This window comes from Arabidopsis thaliana, chromosome 5 (assembly GCF_000001735.4).
Source record: "Arabidopsis thaliana chromosome 5, partial sequence".
Taxonomy (NCBI): domain Eukaryota; kingdom Viridiplantae; phylum Streptophyta; class Magnoliopsida; order Brassicales; family Brassicaceae; genus Arabidopsis; species Arabidopsis thaliana.
The window spans coordinates 5,867,092-5,887,251 of NC_003076.8; the positions used below are offsets into that span (position 1 = coordinate 5,867,092).

The 20,160-nt window shown below is 33.8% G+C and overlaps 4 protein-coding genes and 2 long non-coding RNA genes across 9 annotated transcripts; 2 read left to right on the plus strand and 4 right to left on the minus strand.

Moving 5' to 3' along the window:
• Positions 1–77: 77 nt before the first annotated feature.
• Positions 78–1,974, minus strand: AT5G17780 (alpha/beta-Hydrolases superfamily protein). Of its 2 annotated transcripts, none has more exons than NM_001125769.2 (4): positions 1,468–1,974; positions 1,025–1,362; positions 742–929; positions 78–653 (listed from the first exon to the last, which is right to left on the minus strand). In NM_001125769.2, the coding sequence occupies exons 1-4, from the start codon at positions 1,883–1,885 to the stop codon at positions 338–340; spliced, it is 1,260 nt and encodes a 419-aa protein (NP_001119241.1). In that variant the 5' UTR covers positions 1,886–1,974; the 3' UTR covers positions 78–337. The 2 variants fall into 2 exon arrangements, with proteins under 2 accessions (NP_001119241.1, NP_197280.2); NM_121784.2 differs by having other exon boundaries at positions 192–653; positions 1,025–1,356; positions 1,468–1,959.
• A 630-nt stretch (positions 1,975–2,604) lies between these two features.
• Positions 2,605–5,691, minus strand: VAR3 (zinc finger (Ran-binding) family protein). Its single transcript, NM_121785.3, has 5 exons — positions 5,138–5,691; positions 4,930–5,056; positions 4,531–4,811; positions 4,145–4,243; positions 2,605–4,045 (listed from the first exon to the last, which is right to left on the minus strand). The coding sequence occupies exons 1-5, from the start codon at positions 5,578–5,580 to the stop codon at positions 2,719–2,721; spliced, it is 2,277 nt and encodes a 758-aa protein (NP_197281.1). The 5' UTR covers positions 5,581–5,691; the 3' UTR covers positions 2,605–2,718.
• Positions 5,692–7,428: 1,737 nt separating this feature from the next.
• On the minus strand, positions 7,429–7,832 carry AT5G02775. The gene has a single exon (NR_142627.1). It is a non-coding gene; the product is annotated as an other RNA (long non-coding RNA).
• Positions 7,532–7,792, plus strand: AT5G02785. The gene has a single exon (NR_142628.1). It is a non-coding gene; the product is annotated as an other RNA (long non-coding RNA).
• A 2,189-nt stretch (positions 7,833–10,021) lies between the features above and the next one.
• On the plus strand, positions 10,022–12,240 carry MYB56 (myb domain protein 56). Its single transcript, NM_121786.4, has 3 exons — positions 10,022–10,537; positions 10,821–11,246; positions 11,817–12,240. The coding sequence occupies exons 1-3, from the start codon at positions 10,156–10,158 to the stop codon at positions 11,978–11,980; spliced, it is 972 nt and encodes a 323-aa protein (NP_197282.1). The 5' UTR covers positions 10,022–10,155; the 3' UTR covers positions 11,981–12,240.
• Positions 12,241–13,332: 1,092 nt separating this feature from the next.
• WOX12 (WUSCHEL related homeobox 12) lies at positions 13,333–17,679 on the minus strand. 3 transcript variants are annotated; one of them, NM_001343523.1, is made up of 4 exons: positions 17,471–17,679; positions 14,902–15,538; positions 14,415–14,590; positions 13,352–13,502 (listed from the first exon to the last, which is right to left on the minus strand). In NM_001343523.1, the coding sequence occupies exons 2-4, from the start codon at positions 15,509–15,511 to the stop codon at positions 13,485–13,487; spliced, it is 804 nt and encodes a 267-aa protein (NP_001330983.1). In that variant the 5' UTR covers positions 15,512–15,538; positions 17,471–17,679; the 3' UTR covers positions 13,352–13,484. The 3 variants fall into 3 exon arrangements, with proteins under 3 accessions (NP_197283.2, NP_001330983.1, NP_001190327.1); NM_001203398.1 differs by having other exon boundaries at positions 14,415–14,593; NM_121787.3 differs by lacking the exon at positions 17,471–17,679 and having other exon boundaries at positions 13,333–13,502; positions 14,415–14,593; positions 14,902–15,662.
• Between the last annotated feature and the right edge of the window lie 2,481 nt (positions 17,680–20,160).

The window sequence follows — 20,160 nt, forward strand, 5'->3', positions numbered from 1 at the left end:
AAAAACAAACTCCAACTTATACTAGCAGTCAAAAGTATATTTCTTACAGTAAATTACATAGACTCTTTCAAATCCATTGGCTTGTTAGACTAGTATGTGTGGTTATTTAATGTGTTTTAAAGTTTGACTATGAAATTTATGCTGATGTCAGTTGGTGGCACATGGTTTAAACTTCTAATATACAAGGTTTGGTTCGATAAGTGGACTCCATATAGGCGTCCATTAGATGGCTCATTAACAATAGACTTGATCTTACAATCGGACTCAAACATGTAGTCAGTCGACATCGACTACAGTGGCTCCTACCTATAAAGTTTGAAAAAACTAACCAGACTCTTTAACATGAACACCAAATGCTCTCCAATTTCTCAGCAAACTCTTCTCCTCTTCCGCTTATCATACTATCATGATCAGCACCAGTAATGATATCAACTTCCACCGCCGGAAAAGTCCTCTTCATGTTGCCAGAGCAATGTGAAGGAACGATTTGGTCACAGTCGCCTTGCATCAAGTGAATCTTAACGCCAGACTTTATTAGGGTTTCAAGATGTTCATCAGCGACTTTGGAGCCACCACATATCACATTGTGCATACTATGCCATGCAGAGTGATGTGTGTGCCTTGTTATGTCCTTGATCTTCCAATGAATCTCCCTAAACAAAATCGAAAAACCTTTATTGAAAAATATTTGATAGCTTTAAAAACTGAAACAATCACCCAAACCGGTTCAAATGTTTTTACCTTTTACCTATACATAGCTTGATTAGCCACTCCCATATCTTATGATGCTTGCAGATTATGAAACATACGCATCTACCAATATGTTCATACCAAGACATCACCGCTGTCCCAAACGCAAGCGGTGGCCACAACCGCTTTCTAGCGATTCGGTTCAAGACCGATCCTTCTACCGATGAAGGAAAATAAGGCTGCATTGATAAAGAAAAAAAACACAACAACATAAGTTCATAATCGAATCTCTTTAAAATTAGATTGATGATTAGAAAGCAAACTAATCTCTCACCGGTGCAACAAGAGTAACGGATTTAACAATGTTGGAATGTTTAGCAGCCAAAGCAAGAGCAATTAAGCAACCCATTGAATGTGCAACCACATGAAAAGAATCTAATTGGTATGGCTTAATGACAGATCTCTCTATCGTATCCACATGATCTTTCAATGTATAGAGACTATCCCTTGGCTTAGGACTCTCCCCGAATCCCAAAAGATCGATCGCGAGGAGCCTATAATCATCTTTTTGAATGTGTTCAAATACAGTTTCTGTCCAAAAATGTGATGACCCCATAAAACCGTGTATGAATATTACATTCTCGGACGGTTCTTGAACAGAGTACTCTGTTTCTTCAAAATGAAACATCAAAAGCAATTCTAAGTAAAGAACATTATTAACTAATCATAATGCAAAGATTTAATAGAATATTAAAATGTTATAATTAATCTATTAACCTCGAGAAGTAGAATCTTTGACCACGACGTGAAGATTCCCATCTTCGTTCTTAGTCCATGACTTGCAAGATTTGCATCCACAATCTGACCATCGATTCACTGACTCTTGATGAATCTTAGATTTTCTCAGTTTCCGGGAAAGCTTGGATTTGAATTCTCTCGCGAATCCCAGAAACCACATTCCCCGGAAAATGTTTCTCCTCCCGAATAAAGTCTCCGACGACAACTCATTTTCGTCGGTGGTTTGACTTTGAGGAGCCGCCGCCGTGCAGTAACAACCTGTTGAGTTTTCTTCCAAAATCTCATCGACGAACTCGTAAACGACACAGAGAATCGCGTCGAGGAGGTCCAAGAAAAAGAAGACGATAAAAGATAGAGCGGCGTGAATCGCTGTCCCGAATTTTCTCGGGAAAGACATAGAAGCGGAGAGAATCTAGACCGTGGGAGAAATTGAGATGAGTGGTTAAGCCACGTCGCATGAGAGAAGTTTCGAATTTATTACCAAAGTTTAGATGCATGCACTACAATTATGTTATATGTTTTTTTTCTTTTGGTCGGAAAATCTTACGGATATGTTACTATTAAGTAAAAAGGCCCGAAGGCTTTCCCAGGCCCAAAATAGGGGAGCCTGATTTACCCGCAGATATCATAAACGACGTCGTTCTAAATCTTGCCTCTCGTTCTAAATCTTGCCTCTAACGACGTGTTTTCGGTTTTGCTTATAACTCTCCTTTTGGAGCTTGCTGATATATCTTCAATCTTTAATATTTTGCATTACTTTCTCAATTCTTTACTGCCTCACCAAGTAACGATCTCTTTTCATTCACAACATGTTTCATCACTTTGTGTTACGTTTATATTCACAACATTCTGTCTGTATATATATTTGTGTTGTTTCTTTTAATCAAGGCGAGACCAAAGCTTATTCACATTATGGAACTTCAAATTCAACAGCGAAAGCAAGCTGTGAAGGACATTAAGATGTTTGTGTGCATTAACTTTATTATATTAATGGTATCAGTATCATCCATCCAAGATTCTTCAAAAGCTTGTTGTGGTAACGTTTGATGTATTATAGCAATGTTGATTTTGTTGTGTGCAGGAGGAGAGAAGAAACACAGCGACTTCTAAAGGATGCCGTCGGTAAAGATGGAGAATAAAGTTTCTACACATTGTGTATATAGAAGTTGAATTAAAGAAATACAAAAATCGTATGGTAATATTACTCCGAAAAAATGTTATGCTACATGGTCATTTATCTCCTTTACCAGTGGGATCAGAGTTGGTGATATGAGGATTTCTCTGGTGTCGTTGAGAAGTTAAACGCCGTTCCAAGGGAGTTTTCCTCTTGCTGACAACAAACCTATTCACTCCTTTCCTCATCGGCATTATCGACGGGAAATCTTCGTCTGGGATCTCACTCAGCTCTGATATGTTCTTAATCTCAGCCACTCTCTTAAACCATCTCTCTGCTTTTGCTTCCTCTGACATGTCCAACAAGTCTGACTCCTTCACTAACGAACCCTCCAAGCTCTTTCCATTTCTGATCTTCACTGCCACTGTATCAGATTTGTTGATTGAAGGTTCTCTTGGTTCTTGTTGTACTACCTGAGAAACGTTTTCTGTCGCCGGAGCTGGAAGAGTATCTATTGATTCCTTGGGTTGTTTCTCTTTGGCGAAGTAGTCAGGTGGGAAAGGGACAAAGGGGACAAAGTCTGAATCTTCTGGCCTCTTGTATGCTGGAGAAGTCAGTGAACGGTCTTTCTTCCTACTCACTACAAACCGATTCTCTCCTTTTCGCATAGGCATTTTCTCAGGAGAAATCTCTTGCGGTATTGCGCTTTCCAAGTCTGAAACATTGTGCAGTTCGGTGACCCGTTTGAACCACCTCGCAGGTTCCTCTGATTTGTGATCTTCCTTTTCAAGGCGATCTGTTTCTTTGCCAGAGTGATTTGCATCTGACTTGTCCTCTTGATAGACATTTTGATTGCCGCCTGAGAAACCATCCACTTGGATGTTGTCAATCAGACCTATCTGTGTTTCCTCCTTAGGTTTCTTGGCAAACATATCCGAAGGTAATGGCACGAAAGGAACAAAATCGGTGTTTATTCCCTGAGAAGATTCAAACCTTCTGGAAGATACATTCTTGTCATCAGAACGAGAAGTCAAAGAGGATGAAGAACCAAGAATCTCATTCAAGCTCCTAGTTGTTTTACTTCCCAAAGCATTATCGTCGCTCCTTTTCGAGTTTCCATCTGTAGCTACTCTGTTCTCAGTATTAGCCAACCTTCTCTCAAGAGGTGGCTTCCTCGTGCTAACAACATATCTATTCACTCCTTTCCTCAAAGGCATAATCTCTGGGAAATCTTCATCTGTATCAACACTGTTCGCATCAGAACCACCCTGTGCTACTTTACTAAGCCACCTCTGTGCTTTCTTTTCGTTTTCGACCAGTCTTCTCTCAAGTTCAGGGTCACTTGAATAATCAGAGTTGGCTGAATTGAGTGAAGAGTCCCTGGGTCGCTTGCAGTCACATCTTAAGCAAGCTACATTCCTCCCGTAATTATAGAAATCACATCTGATAAGTGAAACAACCAAGAAAGAAAGGAAAGGTTAACCTCATCATTCCTCATCGCATTAGTCATAAAGTAGCAGAGAGAAAAAATCAGTTTCTTACTGAGGACACTCCCATTCACTACCAGTAAGCTGTCTCTTTGGTCTTGCTTCATCACACTGGAAGCATTTGACATTTCTCGCAAAGTTCATGCCACTGCACCTGTTTCAACAAATTCCCACATCATATATATAGATTCCCTAAACGACAAGATGATGAAACAAAGACAATTACACCATACTGACTTCTTAGCTCTAAAAATAAGATCTTTCGACCACAATACTAGTGTAATAGTCAGAAGTATACTTGTTCAAGCTCAGATCCAGAAGATTTTTTTTTATGGTATCCTTATATCTAGGCCTACTTATATCTTTCCATAGAAGAATGGTAACCAAAAGGCCATAGGAGATTTACACCAAAAAGCTACTGAGAATCCAACAAATTCATACCTCGAGCAAATCCAGTCACCACGTTTCATCTCAACGTTATTCTGAAAAGACCTGACTCCTTGTCCATCTCTATCTGAGTACTGATTTTGCATCGTGTCATGAACATTCGACTCAGGAGGACGCAAGCTCATCTTCGCTATCTGACTCAAGAGGCTTCGAACCGATGACTCCATAATCTCTTTGTTATGTTGTTTGCTCTCCTCAGAAGAAGCAACATCCACAACATAACTCAAAATAAGCCTCATCAAATCAACTGTACTCGCCTTCTCCATATCCATCAACTAATGTAAAACACAAAAGATCATAACTTTGAGGCACAAATCACCATTGAACCAAGTTTAGACATAACCTAGCATTCACCAATAAAAGACTAAGCATTTGCCAGAAGATAGAACTTACCTTACCAATGCCCTGAAGACCACTTCTTAGGTAAAGGCTCATCCTTTTAAGTGAATCTGGACCTGTCTTGAATAAAAATGGCTTTCCATTCTCCACCAGCACTTCAACGTCTCTCCTCGAAAGCATTCTAATAAACACTAACATCATCAGATATTCAGATTGAGAATCAATCCAAAAAGAGAAAGAGAAAAAATTGCAGATTACTTACTCAAGCAGTTCTGGTCGTTCACGAGCTAGAGCTAAGCAAGCAAGAGCTGGACGGAGAAGTTCATCAGGAAAACCGGGAAAGAATTCACTTTCTAAACCAGAAATCGAACCGGAATCTGAGAAGTAACCAGCTTTGGAGAGAGATTGGAGTAGCTCTGTCCATTCAGGTAGCTGCTGGTTGTGATAAGAAGGAACAAAATCTGCGGCGGAGACACGGACTTGGTGATTGTAGAATCGTCCTATAGGAAACGTGGGGATAAGCGGCGGCAATGACACGAGTGGACGGAAAGAACATAGATTGGTTGAGGCAACGGACGAAGGAGGAAACGCACGGCGGTGGAAACGGCGGAGATTGGCTATGCGGCTGATGTAGAGACCACGGAGTAGAAAGAGAGGAGGAGGATGAGGAGAGAAGAGGGAGATGAGTCTGGTGGAGTTGTTCATCGTTGCTCGTCGTCACTGGTTTTATTTTTACCGGCGAGAATTATTTCAGTGATGTTTAAGGAAAAAAAAAGGATTAATAAATCGCAAAATAATTGCAAAATGAAGAAAAAAATAAGCCCATATTGGCTAACATAGGCCCATAATTCTGTGTGCTACTACTTGGGCTTGCCATTATGAATGTTTGGTAACTTTGGTAAATAATGTATTTCATTCAAATGGGATGTCTCTTAAAGAAAAAGTAAATGGTTTCGTACTAATAATGGAATTAACCCAAGTAACGAACTGATAGTAATCTAATCTAAGAGATGTTTTAAAGATAAGCGTAAGTTTTATGTTGAAATCTTCAGTTTATACAATATAAAAAGGAGTTTGCAGATTCGGTATTTATCAAATTGCACGTCGATTTGACATCAATTTTCGTGACTTGAAAAGTTGAAGTGTACATTGTACAATGTCATACGCATGCATACATTTCTTTTGACTTAAAGCCGCTATAACTTTAAAAGATTTATAGTCATACATTTCTCCGTTATTGAATTTTCACTTACTTAACAAACCTCGATTATAGTTATACTTCTACATATGTTCGTAATAAGTGATGTTTACTTGTTTAGAGATTTCAATTCACATACGTTATTTAATTTCTAACTTTTGTTTTTCTTAAATTAATAAGTTTATATGTTACAACTTACAACTTTCGAAAATAATAGATGATATAGACTATTTTTACATATACTATAGAAAAAAGCTATGTCAAGGATCTAAAATAGTTATATTTATTATGTATTAGTACTTCTTGGTTTCAGAACTTATACAATTACAATATATAATAAAACCTAAGAAATAAAAATTAACTAAAAAATAATACGTTATGAATATAGTTTTATATAAACGAAAGAAACGAAAATTAAAACATCAGTGGAACTAAAAAGGAGAGAATAATATTTGTGTTCTCTTGAACGTGGGAGTCACTGTGAGTTAAAGTTGGGTGTGGATTAGTTGCCGATCACTGCCGTCAACTTTTGACTAATGTTTATTCTGATTAACACTTTTACATACACTAAGCTATTTATAATGTAATAACTAATTTCTTTGTTTAGATCTATGTGGAGTAAAATATTGGTGAGTACGTAGACAATTAACTGCCTTGATAATGACTTCAATCTAAGTCCGTAAGGTATAACCTCATTAATTCCCCTAGAAATGTATTTTATCATAATTAATTACTATTTATACTTTGATGTGACATGTTTAGTTCTATGCCACAAGTGCAATGGACGGGCTAACAACTTTGACATGATTTGTAATTAAAATTCAATTTTAATAAAGAGACTTTATGTCATTACATCATGAGATAAAGCCCTAAATTCCTCAAATTAGTTAAAGTGTCTTCTTTAAAACTAATCAAGAAGTTTTAAAGAAACTTTTTCTATGTTAATGTAATTAGTGTGACTTATCTCATGAATCATGATTATCCGAACATTATTTTAGCGCTTGGAGTTTCGAAGTTACCTTTTCTCGCCACCTTTTGTTTTCTGGGTCTATTGAAAGATTGTCTCAAATTTTAAAAGGATAAGAAAAACACAATTCCATTAACTTTAATCGTACAAGTGAGAGTGTTAGAAATTGTGGTTAAACAATGATCAATAACCACTAACCATTTCGTAAAATTCACCGACGACTTTATCAAATGACGAACATGATCCGATGGATCCACGAACTACCGAAAGAGAAGTAACCTCAGAACTATGTAGAAAAAGCAATCCTATTATTCATTCGAACTAATTCAATATGCAGCTAGTTTTTTGGTCTAACGACTTCTTATCGTACCATTTTTCATCTCTTATCATTTTTACCATATTCAACCATACCACCATTTTTATCACTATTTTGTACAGTTACAAAGCTCTTACCGTCTTGCGCTATTAATCGGACCATTAAACAACTTCACATAAAATTTTATATTAGACGTTTGAATTTAAGTCGAAGTTTTGATAATCTTAAATGTAACCCCTAAAATACAGTCGATAGTATTTGATGAAACAACTCCCTCATTAAAAATCGATTACTTTTATAAAATAGCTGTAAAATAAATGGCAACCCAAACGAAACAAAAAATATCTATCCCCCGAAACATATTACATATACTCCACATCTTTCATATATGTTTGTTTATCGGTATGTCTTTAATATTATCTCTTCTTACCCCAAAATTATACAACAATCTTTCAAATTACAGACCACTTTCATGGTCGTTGGAAAAAAATAATTCTTCCATAGTCGAGAATATGATTTGCAAAAATGTTATTAAATAATAATCATTCAAAGTATCTTAATAAAAAAACAAAAGAAAAGTGGAATTGGTCCATAACGGTTCGGGGAACTTTTCTATGAACCGGAAACTGAAATTCGTGAGGACGGTACACGTGTTAGGTAAGAACACGATCCGCTCGTGTGTAACAGCCAATGATGTCGTCATTCCACGTCGGTACAAGACTTTTTTTTTGTCGTCAACAGAAGATTTCAAAATTAACGAAACCGTTCCCATAACCGAAACTCACATAAAAACAAGACACAATAAATAAAAAACTTTAGGTACTTTTCTGTCGTTTCTTTGGTTTCTAACGTCTATTCGTGTTATATTTGTTTTATTCTTCATTTATTATTGTTGAATTTAATTCTAGTTCGAGTTCAGTTACATGATTTCTCTCTTTAATCTCTAGTATTTTAATCCATCAAAATTATGTGGTTGCATACTCGATCGAGTTTAGTACAATTACTAAAATATGTAGCTTTGTTTAGTCATATCAAGACTATAGTAAGTTGTTACGCATGAAAGATAATTATTACATTCAAACGAATGACCACTCAATTCTTATATCAAAAAGATACAAAAAACTAAAGTCTACAACTTATAGGTTCAATGGGAGCATAAATAGTCCATATCATTGAATAATAATGGTCTTCAATAGAGTTGGTTGTTCAATTATTATTTTTGGTTTATAAGAAATGAATTGAACTTTTGTTTGTCACCATTCACATTTTCTTCTCTTTTTTGTACTTTTAGTTTTCCTAAAAATTAAAAAAACTATGTTCCCTTCGTACCTAAAACTTACTTTAAAATAACCAATTTGATGATAGTTTTTTTTAAAAAACTTCAACAAAGATTATATATTTCATCCTGAAACAAAAATTACAGCAAAATTTAAATTTAAACTAGTAGCAAAAAATATAGGATGTGCATATGTTTTCTGTTTGCCACGTCTGTTTTCCATTAAATGTACGCACAACATTGTTTGAGTTCAATTAACTATTTAAGTAATAAACAAAAACAATGCTTGAATTTCACTGAATATAGTATATAAGTAAAAATGTATACACCCCAAACGACGTCGAACCCATCGTTCAAAAGATATTGAAGTACTTGAACTAGTTGTTGAGCTAATCATCATATTACTTTATAATTTAACTACACAAAACGAGTTCTTTGAAAGATGCGAATATATATATACACACTTATACGTTATGGAGAGAACAGAAAGCTCATAAAAGCAATTTATTTCTCTCCCTTTAAGATCTTTTCTTGCTTTGTGTCCGAAACAGACAAAAATTGATTCTGTTGTTTTTTCCCATAATTAACTCACACACACACACTTAACGTACGTGCAATATCTGTATGTGTGCATAGTATATACTATAGCCACACGAGCGGTTCAAAAATGTTTTTTGGAGTTTCCGAGACTGTTGAGACTGTGGGGCCTATGGTCATCGAACCCTCCCACACGCACGAGCGGGTCTCGTTTTGCATGCATCTACACTACACGTACCCACCGACTTTTCCAAATCCCTTACTTTTGCACGTGTAGAGAGAGAGAGCTTTGTACTGAAAGTATCTCATTATTCGAAATTTTTCGTGTAAGAGTAAAAACTAAATCGCAACGTACGTGAAGGAAAACGTGAACCTTGAATATTTAATGTTTTCGTGCGGTTTCATTTTAACTATTTAATTAACACAATATTAGTACAATAACAAGCAGCTCTTATGAAGATAGTGATGAAAAATTGTTATAGATCTATCTTGGAATTTTAATGATCGAATTTCGATTTTGTACGACCACCATCGAGGCATCGACTATAAATATAGTTAAAATGTGGTTGCTGAAAAAAAAAAAAAAATGATAAATAAAATGAAACCGCACGTAATTGTATAAAACCATTAGCATGGGATTATTAGGCCACAATTTGGTAATTAACACTTGTAATTCATTTGAATATGCTTTTACAAAACTTTCCCTTCAATTTCTTTTGGTGTGTGAATAAACAGCTATCAATTTTGTTTTTCATGTACATTAAATAACCACTCTGCACTCATCATCATTTTCTAAAATATTCTTCTATATATATTAACTAGCTTGCAAATAAATGTAAATAAAAATATAAATTTCAATAATTTTTTTTAGAGAATCTCTCTTTCCTCTTCCACCATATAAACAGTGAAAAGCCATTCAAGTGCTCTCTCCCTCTATCTCTCTTCTATTTTTAGTTTCTCTTCCCTTAATCCCTAAACCCAGAAACATGAATCCAAATCTCCTTGAGAAAGATCTAAGAGGTAAGGAAACTACAAATGGGTCAATAAGATACAAAGAAGCAAACAACTTCAGATCTCTACCAAACTCACACACTGCTGCTTGTAAAACTTCACTCAACAACCCCTCTATCTCTAGAAACCATCCTCACAACAAATCAGCCTCAGTCTTGGAGTCGGAAGATGAACATGGGAACGAGAGAGGTGAAAACGAAAAGAGTTTAAGAATGAGGGGCAAAAGTGGAATTAACACAAAAGTATGCTCACGAGGACACTGGAGACCAACAGAAGATGCTAAACTCAAGGAGCTTGTTGCCCAGTTTGGTCCCCAAAACTGGAACTTGATTTCTAACCACCTTCTTGGTAGATCAGGTACATTTATTTTACTTAAAATTCTTATTACTTAATTATTTCCTTCACTTTTGTTACTCCAAATTCCGCAAATTTAACTATTTTTATGTAGAAGAAAAATAAGTAAATATATTTAAAAACTTTGGTGAGTTGAGTTTCCAAAGTTATTAGGCATTTTCGTAATTGTGTTTGGATTTTTTTAAAAATAGTTTTTACAAGTTAGACTAAGTTGTATAAGGCATAATGACATAATGCTTGATAGTAACTAATTTTTATAATGTGAGGGACACTTCTTTGACTACAGGCAAGAGTTGTAGATTGAGATGGTTTAACCAACTAGACCCAAGGATTAACAAGAGAGCCTTCACGGAGGAAGAAGAGTTTAGGCTGTTAGCAGCTCATCGAGCCTATGGCAACAAGTGGGCTTTGATCTCTCGTCTCTTTCCAGGTCGTACCGATAACGCTGTCAAGAACCATTGGCACGTCATCATGGCTCGACGGACTAGAGAAAGCCAAAGACAACGTCAACAGCCTCCTCCGACGTTGTCAAGAGACGCTGAAATGACGGTTTCGTCCTCTTGCCGCTACAATCAAGGTAAGTTCATCAATGAAGAAGATGACGACGACGATGTGTCAGCTGTCTCTACTTGTACGACGGAGCTCTCTCTCACTCCGCCTTCTTCAGCTTACCAGCCTCGCTTCTTTAATTACGATAGTACCCTTGCATCAGGTAACATTTTATTTATTTGCTTAAATATTATGTTTACTATGTTTTTTTTTTTTCTCTATTGAAAATATATTATTTTCATGACCCAAGACATTAAAAGTATAGAAACTTGGAATGTTTTTTTTCGTTTTCGGCTTTCTTGAGAAGTGTTTTCGTGAATCTAACTATAATGATCTCGGTCGGTTGGTCGAGATCGTATTGCAATCTTTATTGGGTGTATCGTTGATCATGATCGGTTTATACTTTAACCGGTACTTCCAAATATCATTTGTGGTCTAAATTTAGCTTATTAGATTCCAGTCTTGTTAATTTTTGAATGTTCAAAGCATATAAAATGATAATTTAGGCCGACATGTTGTATAACCGACGACGAGTGACCACTTCCTACACTTTTTCATATACATGGCAATAATTATAAATTTGAATGACTAGAAAAGAAAGAAACTGTTTTTACATCGTAAGAGTACCTATAGGCATAATAATATAAGGAGGTGAAGTACTATTGTCACGTTACTATTTCAATATAACAAAATTTCACGTGGGTGCTGAGAACTTATTTTTCTAATTTTGCAGGCAAAGATGGTCAGTGTGTGCAGAGAGCAGAAGTAAATGGCATATATGGTAAAAAGATGGACCATCAAAATCACCACACAATCTCAGTCAGTGAAAGAAAGGTGGAGATGAAGATGAGGAGTGGCTATTACTACTTTGATTTTCTTGGAGTTGGAGCTTCCTGATTAATTAGTTGCAGAGCTAGGGTTCAATGCTGAGGAATTGTGAGATAAGAAATGGCTTTAGTTTCTTCTATTTTTCCTGGTTAATTAGGCATGTTTGTTTAACATCTTAATTTGGGTTTTGGAAGAAGTAAGCGGTATGAGGGAAAACTGAAAACAAAAACAAAACCTAGAAGTAAAATAAAAAGTTGAATATATAATCAACCTCTTTTCTGTAGAATTAGAATAAGTGTTCATAAAATATTGCAATTTTCCTTACTCACACACGCAAATTTAACATAGATTATGAAACAATAGCAGTAACTAAAACCAGCGAGTTATTTTTGTTGGTAAATTACAAGCTTTGATCATAAACCTATTGCATTTTATAGTGCATTACATGAAGGATGTTATCTGCTATTTTTGGAATGTCACATATATAAATAATTCAGGAATTTCTAAGTAAATAATCAACGTGGGAAATGAGTTCTTGTTTAAATTTAAAATCTCAATTACTCGGCTCGGCTCGGATCCCTATTATCGGATACCAGCTACATTGTTAAGTTGGGCCTAGGACTACAAAAGAAACCCATATATAGACGTACCTTTCATTTACAAAGGGTCCAAAAAGCTCACATAGAAGTGGGCTTACTCGTTTCTTGTCGTAATTTTGAACTTAACCCTACCCTTCTTTCTCTGTTCAAAAAAAAAAAAAAAAAAAACCCTACCCTTCTTTCATTATTATATCAAGTTCACAAAATTGACATCCCCAAGAAGAAAAAATGGTAACTAGCGATCTGTGTCGAGTACTGTATTTGTACTAGTGTACTTTACAAATTGCTATTCATATATAGAAATATACGCACTTTGTTAGTGATATGATTATGATTCGCATTTAAATCATTATATTTGATTTTTCTGTTTAAAAAAAAAATCATAATCATATTACTTACACACTTTACTTTTGGCTCTCTCATTCCGTCATTCATTTAGTTCTTTTTGTTCGTTTAATTGTTCACTTGGTTAGTTAAGAAATTAAAAATGTTCACTTGATAAGATATGTTAAATGTTATCCTCTAGGATAAACAGAAATAATAATCCTCGATCGAGAATGGTATAAAGTACCTTAATACCTTTCATCCATTGGATAAATAGATTAGATCAGCTATGTACTAAGATGATCTATTTACATCGAAAAATCAAGATTTTTGTACATACCAGTTTAATTTTTTGGATTATCTTTAAATATATCAAGTCCGAGGGACATCTTTTTTCCACAAACTAGATCTCTAATTAAGATTTGGCTGTGGAAAAAAAAAATATTAAGATTTGGCTTGTTTTGATAGATAAGGTTTGTGTTCAGGCGAGCAAGAATCGACAAGAAAGCAAAATATCTGACGAGTCCAACATTTATTTAATCTTTTTATTATTACTTATTTGTAATCTAATTATACACGATAGACACGAAATCAATAGAGGTAAAAAAGAAAACAATCGACCGTATATGTTCCCACATAAAACAGCCAGTTCATGTCTGTCTCGGTACCTGTCGATGACAAAAGGAAAACAAATAAAAACAGATTCTTAATTAGGGAATAATTAGAGCATTTTAATTCTTAAAACTGCTAGTTCACTAATTACTGATAATATTGAAAAATGAAAACCCTAACGAGAAATGGTTTAACATCATTTTATATATCCACCGTCTATTCTTTTTTCTTCTTTTTTTGAGCAAAGACACCGTCTATTCATTTGCCAAGAGAGAATATAAATTCCCAAGGTCTCTTCGACCAATGAACTCAATATTTTACAAAATTACTCAAAAGTGGAGTTATTGGTTCTTGTGTTTTTGGCTATATTCTTTATTTTTAAAAATAAATAATATATACTACATATTTATATTTATCAAAACTTGGACCAAATAAAAAAGGTCACATATATACATCCATATATATGAGCTGCATCAATCCGTAAAGCTTAGTTAAATCACAAAACTTCAGTTACAGATATTAATTTCTACAAAAACGATATTCATTTATTACATGCATAAACCGACAAACATCAAATTGATTTATATTTTATTATATTTTCTGCAGAAATATTTTTATGTTATAGTTCCAGAGAGTGAGATGGGTTCTTGAGGTTAATTTCTGCAGACATTAGGACTTGACTATTTATTAGGCTTAAGACCATTTTCTACACACTTTAACATACTAATTTAATAGGAAATACACATAATATCTTATGGTATTTTATTTACAAATATAACTATGGTTTGTTGGGTCAAACAATGGTAAAAATAATGAATTTAATCATGAGAAAATCGTTTTCGGATGAACAAAAAAAAAGTTTTAAACAGAAAATAGGTGTGGAAATCATTAATGAAAATATTAACCATGAGCATTTTGTTATCGTGTATAAATTAACAATAAAAAGTGAATTATATATTATTAGTTACCAGGAAATAAGTTTGTCCATGTTGTAAAGAATGCATCAAGAAACCAAACTCATCAGTGGGAAGAGGAAGACCAGAGGAATGAAGTAACACCGAATCATCACCGAACATTGTTTTCATGTCTATTGCTCCTTTTGTTACTTCCATAGGAACTCCGTTTATAAACACCGTCATAAACCCTTCTGGAAAAAAAGAAAAGAACAATAGATACAAGAACAAAAATAGAGATTTGAGAATTAGCTTTCAACATACAAAGTTAGCCTAACATAAAAATTTGGTTTTAAACCCTCATAGAAAAAATGGTTGGCTCTTTCTTTTTCACTTTCAAAATTTTATTTATATAAAAATTACTCATCCAAATATTTATAGTTTAAATGGTTTGAAAAATGTTGATTTAGTTGGAAAGTATCCCGGTTTAAGATCTAAAAACTCAATGTGTATTACGGTGTTAAAAAAAAATATGAGCCATGCAGATGAATGAATGATTCACCTTGTTCGTATTGGGAGTTGGAGTTTTGATCAGATGGGTTTAAAACTGATGCAGCATTTGAGCTATGATGCTGCTGCTGATGATTATGATCAGATTCATGGCCATACATTTTGAAGAGATTCTCCATACCATTGTTGTTCTCACACCCACCACTTGAAGAAGAGAGGCCGAGGAAAAAGGAAGGGATTTGAGATGACGACGATCCATTAAGGAAGTAATTAGCTGATAAGTTGCTACAACTTCCAAACCCCAAATCAATCTCGTTGTTGCTGCAAGGATATTGATGCATGCTCATGGCCGTCATGTGCTGGTGGTCTTCAGCTCCTATGGAGGTGGCGGCTGCGGTGGTGGCTGCTAAAAGCTGCCGGTGTCTCCGGCGAGATCTTGACCGTCGGTTTTGAAACCAGTAGAAGACGTTTGCGTCTCCCACAGCACCGAATTTCTCAAGCATCTTTCTTATCCTCACCGTTTCATCTTTTGGTGGGTTAACAGTACCACTGTTGAAGATGGATTCGAGTATCAAGATTTGCTCCGGTTTAGGTGACCAACGTGCCCGGACTGGTTCGGTGGAAGTGGAGGATGGGCTATGTGAAGCACCTTCTTGATTCATTTGCTATCAAGATTCTTGTTTTTTTTTCTTCTTTTGGTTGGATTATGGATTTTAAGAAAAAGAGAAAGGAGATGTTGTGGTTACTTGAGGGAAGATTTATGTAATATGTATTGAATATATACAGAAGAGAGATTCTCAATGAGTTCTTTTTTGTTTTCCTTAAATATTAAGTTACACTATTTTAGTGCTCTCACTTAGAATTAAATATTATATAGGACACGGTCGAATATGTTAACACGTATTCCGAGAGGCAGAGGGTTAAAAACTGTTCTTGTATATCATTTGATTGTATAACAAAACTAACAAGAAATGCTTCCACCATTGCATTATTGGACCAACTCACAAACAAACCCTGGTTAACGTTTTTCTCAGTTTTGAATTTACAATACAACTTTTATCTGTGTTCTCGGATTGATAATATTCACACCCCAAAAAATGTATAAAATTTGCAAATTCGTATAGCAAAATATGATTATACATGCAATTGTGAAAACACCGGTTATTATTTGTCTTGCTTTCTGCTGTAGATATGATCAAGATGTTTAGCAAGTTATTCATAAATTTATCTTTATTAAATAGCAAATAATTGTACAAACCTCGGGCGATCTGGTTGCTTTTTAGATATAAATGTGGACAATAGATTATCGACGTCATGCAACAGAGTTACAGAGGCCAAAAAGATTTTGTTTGTCAAGTAGAACTTGTCTTTGATTGAGATTTTGATTGATATGACAAGTTTGGGAATACCTCATGCACATATATAACAACATTAGCCGATCAAAAATCTATGTACGTACTACGTAGAGTCATTTTTAAATATTTAACTCGAAAAAATCATGTAATAATTAATATAATAGAATTTATTTAAATATATCATAGTTGAGCGAGAATTTATAAACTAACAATAAAAATGACAAGAAATAGATACTTAGGATTTTGTTTCACCTTTGAATTTAGTGTTCCAAGTTACGTTTGCGTTGTATCTGACCAATGACCAATGAAAAGTACTTTACTAGTATATCCACGAGAATTACTTATTAGTTCAAGGTGGTACAGCAATCAATATATCTTTAGTCCATTACATTTTAGAATTCGTTTGCGTTTATTTTAGAATACAAATTAAATACTGGATTAAAATGGAACTTAAGTATCCTGATCACGTCGCTATATGATCGGATAGACCTTATTTTAGCTGGTGTATATTTAAATCCATTAAAATATTATACGATAATTTTTCAGAAGAAAGATAAAACAGCTAAAATTTTATAGAACTTTTTCGTTACGAGCAGATGTAAAAATAATAAAATCTAACGTTGTATCTGTTTCATGATTAAAGCATCATTGTCTTCTTCTTTTTTAACTCAAATCATTGTCTTTTTAACGTGTTTTAAACTATTAAATCCAAAACTCGAATTAAAGAAGAAAATAAAAATTGTAAGCTATGTCACGAATCAACTCTATAAAAATTGATTTGATAAAATGATTTATACTCCTTTTTTGACAATAACATTTAACGTTTGATTTTAGAGTACAATATTAATAATATTTATTTTTTAACTACCGCCTTTTATTTGATAATAAAGCTGTCCGTGTACCGTATGTGTACGTATTGGTTAGTGTGCATGTACGTATGCAAATATAATATACGTTAAAAGTTTTAAGAGTGTTGAAAGATACAAGAGGCGACAATCTGTTTCTTTCAGATGCATTCTGGTTTTTTGACGATTTATGTTAATTGCTTAGCTGTTTCAATTTTTTTTTAATTCTCTAAAAAAGTTCAAGTATCTGTATATTTAATTTTCATACTTTTTTTTATTTTAGTAAGATCTTATATCTTACTAAAAGTACATATGTCATGTGTGTTAATGTTGTTATTGTGTGTTTACATCAATATTCAAACATGCATATAATATATGCTGATATTAACAAAAAAAAAACAAGTTTTCTTTGTACCTTTACTTTATCTTGTTTTTTTTTTTTTTTTTTTTCACATGGCAACCTTTTAAAATAATAACCATCAAGTTATCCGGCGTGTTTTTTTTTTTTTTTTCAAAATTCTCTAATCTTAAATTGTTAGTGATATTTTTGGTTAAGAATCTCTAATGAATTTTTTTTTATCCGTGAATAGGTACTGGTAGTCTAATCTTGATCTACAACAACCTAATCGGATACTCATAAATTAGACCTACCACTCTTAATATATACACACTTTTACTGAAATTTTTATAATATTTGTTTTGCTAGGTTTTAGAATTCCCTTTTAGAATTCATGCCCATGAGGAAACAGCCAAACTACTACTAGCAGTAGTGTGAACTAATCATCCCGTGACTTCTTTAAAATAAAAGGAATCAAAACAGCTAAATAACTTACGTCTGCTGCACAGCTGTTTTTTTTTTTCTTTTTTTCTTACATCATGCATATATTGTAAGCGGTAAAAGATTATGCAATTATTTAAAAACACATTTTTATATTACCGAGTGCGACTGATTTGATACAACTGGGTATTACTTGTCTTTTATAACTTCTCTAGCTCCTTGTCCTTTTTTCTTCCTTTTTTATGTTACGTTCTATTGAATTTCTTAAGGGCCATTGTAACCATACACAGACAAATTATACGATCTCTATCCACTTCCCATCATCCAAAACCACAATCCCAAAATTGCTTTTGGGACGTTGGAGACTTGAAGTAAAACCCAATATATACATATTACATATATTGATGCACTTAAATCTTTTATAACTAACTACGGTTAATCGATTAGTTTTTTTTTCTGAACACGTGTTAATCGAATAGTTATGAGCCAAAATCCCTATATTTTCTCGTTGAATTTTTTTTTGTCTTCATGTCAAGTGGAATCGAATTAGGAAGCTCAATAACGTTATAATGTTTGGAGGATCCGAAAACTCGCCACTGGTCCAAAACTCACTTAGTAATGGACCTATATATATGTTTTGTTAAACTAAACAGATAAATTGATATATTAAAATCCTCAAAAACGGAGTATCATATAATAAAATAATACTTATTAGATTCATATATAAGACGTCTAGGATTAAAATACAAATGAGTCTCTAGCTACTCTGCAGTTAATATCTTGCCCACAATACGTCATGACGTATTAGAAAATAAAAAATTGACATTGGTAAAAGTCTTATAGTAAGAATAAAGTAGACCCCTAGGGATCAGGCAGAAACTGTACGAGGATTCACAAAAGTTACCTTTAAGCCACTCTCTTTGTGGTCCTGAAGACCAAAATCTTGTAAGATTTTGAGACTTCTTTCTTCAGAAATCTTTCTTATGTGGTCCTGCTCTGTAACATGTACGGTACGGACTCTCCCATTATATACCTGCATGATGTTACTAAGACATACCCTTTATTATAATATGTATGAGAAGATGTGTTGGACATATGTAGTGTGTAAATAATCACTAAAGGTTCTGCGTTTGTATTAAACAATATTTATTCTTTAGCAATACAATTAACCATTAATAACCAGAAGAAAAACTAATGCTACTGCAGAACGGCAAGCATAACCGTGACAAGTGCATTTGATCACTTTTCGTGTGCTTTCGTGAAAATAAATTTAAAATCTTTAAAATCTCAAACTGTATTCGATTCTATGCAAAACTTGTAGTATAAAATAGCTTAAATGGTTATATATATATATATATATATGCATCATTATGTTGCATAAAGAATATATAGAGCAGTGTATATATGAACATATAATTAACAAAAAAAAGATTTTATATATGAACATATAATTAACAAAAAAAAGATTTCAATCAACATTGTAAGTTAGTTTACACAAATAGAGCTGATGCATATGAAGCAAGTTTTGTTGATTTGGCCGGTGAATCTGCAGAGCACTCATAGGGGCACTAAAAGTAACTAGAAAGAAGACAAAATTAATATAGGGGAAATAGAGAACACATATGTCATTATAATTTTGATATGCATGCATCCTGACAATACACATGACGATCGCTTTTCTTTTTACTCTATCTGAATATAGGGAAGTATACACATTTTACTCATTATCTAATATTTATAGTCAAAAGCCAAATTTTTTATTCACTTCTCACTCCACTTTTGCACACAATCCTTAATTAATCCATTTTATTGTACGGACAAATATTTGATAGAGTGACCTATCACCTAGATATTTATCTCACCCACAAACATAATATTGTGTGCAAAAAAAAAAGGCCGGTTCTTTTTTTATCGAAGGACGATTTTCTAGCATTTTTTCACCAGGTTTATCGTAAGTTAATCATGAGGCTATTATTCCAATGATTTTTTTAGGTTTTCAGGTATTCCACAAACATAATATTGTGTGCAAAAAAAAAGGCCGGTTCTTTCTTTATCGAAGGACGGTTTTCTAGCATTTTTTCATCAGGTTTATCGAAATTAAGTTAATCATGAGGCTATTATTCCAATGATTTTTTTAGGTTTTCAGGTATTCCACAAACATAATATTGTGTGCAAAAAAAAAGGCCGGTTCTTTCTTTATCGAAGGACGGTTTTCTAACATTTTTTCACCAGGTTTATCGAAATTAAGTTAATCATGAGGCTATTATTCCAATGATTTTTTTAGGTTTTCAGGTATTCCACAAACATAATATTGTGTGCAAAATGATTTATCA

What these genes read in the sequence shown, in the direction of transcription:
- AT5G17780 (NM_001125769.2), bottom strand. Translation starts at nt 1,885, where the DNA reads ATGTCTTTCCCGAGAAAATTCGGGACAGCGATTCACGCCGCTCTATCT. An exon ending in CCGTTACTCTTGTTGCACCG is followed by an intron (nt 930 to 1,024) that starts GTGAGAGATTAG and finishes TTATCAATGCAG; the next exon opens with CCTTATTTTCCTTCATCGGT. An exon ending in AAGCTATGTATAGGTAAAAG is followed by an intron (nt 654 to 741) that starts GTAAAAACATTT and finishes GATTTTGTTTAG; the next exon opens with GGAGATTCATTGGAAGATCA.
- WOX12 (NM_121787.3), bottom strand. Translation starts at nt 15,511, where the DNA reads ATGAATCAAGAAGGTGCTTCACATAGCCCATCCTCCACTTCCACCGAA. An exon ending in CAACTCCCAATACGAACAAG is followed by an intron (nt 14,594 to 14,901) that starts GTGAATCATTCA and finishes CTTTTTTTCCAG; the next exon opens with AAGGGTTTATGACGGTGTTT.
- MYB56 (NM_121786.4), top strand. Translation starts at nt 10,156, where the DNA reads ATGAATCCAAATCTCCTTGAGAAAGATCTAAGAGGTAAGGAAACTACA. An exon ending in CCACCTTCTTGGTAGATCAG is followed by an intron (nt 10,538 to 10,820) that starts GTACATTTATTT and finishes CTTTGACTACAG; the next exon opens with GCAAGAGTTGTAGATTGAGA. An exon ending in CGATAGTACCCTTGCATCAG is followed by an intron (nt 11,247 to 11,816) that starts GTAACATTTTAT and finishes CTAATTTTGCAG; the next exon opens with GCAAAGATGGTCAGTGTGTG.
- VAR3 (NM_121785.3), bottom strand. Translation starts at nt 5,580, where the DNA reads ATGAACAACTCCACCAGACTCATCTCCCTCTTCTCTCCTCATCCTCCT. An exon ending in GAACGACCAGAACTGCTTGA is followed by an intron (nt 5,057 to 5,137) that starts GTAAGTAATCTG and finishes AGTGTTTATTAG; the next exon opens with AATGCTTTCGAGGAGAGACG. An exon ending in AGTGAATGGGAGTGTCCTCA is followed by an intron (nt 4,046 to 4,144) that starts GTAAGAAACTGA and finishes TTCACTTATCAG; the next exon opens with ATGTGATTTCTATAATTACG.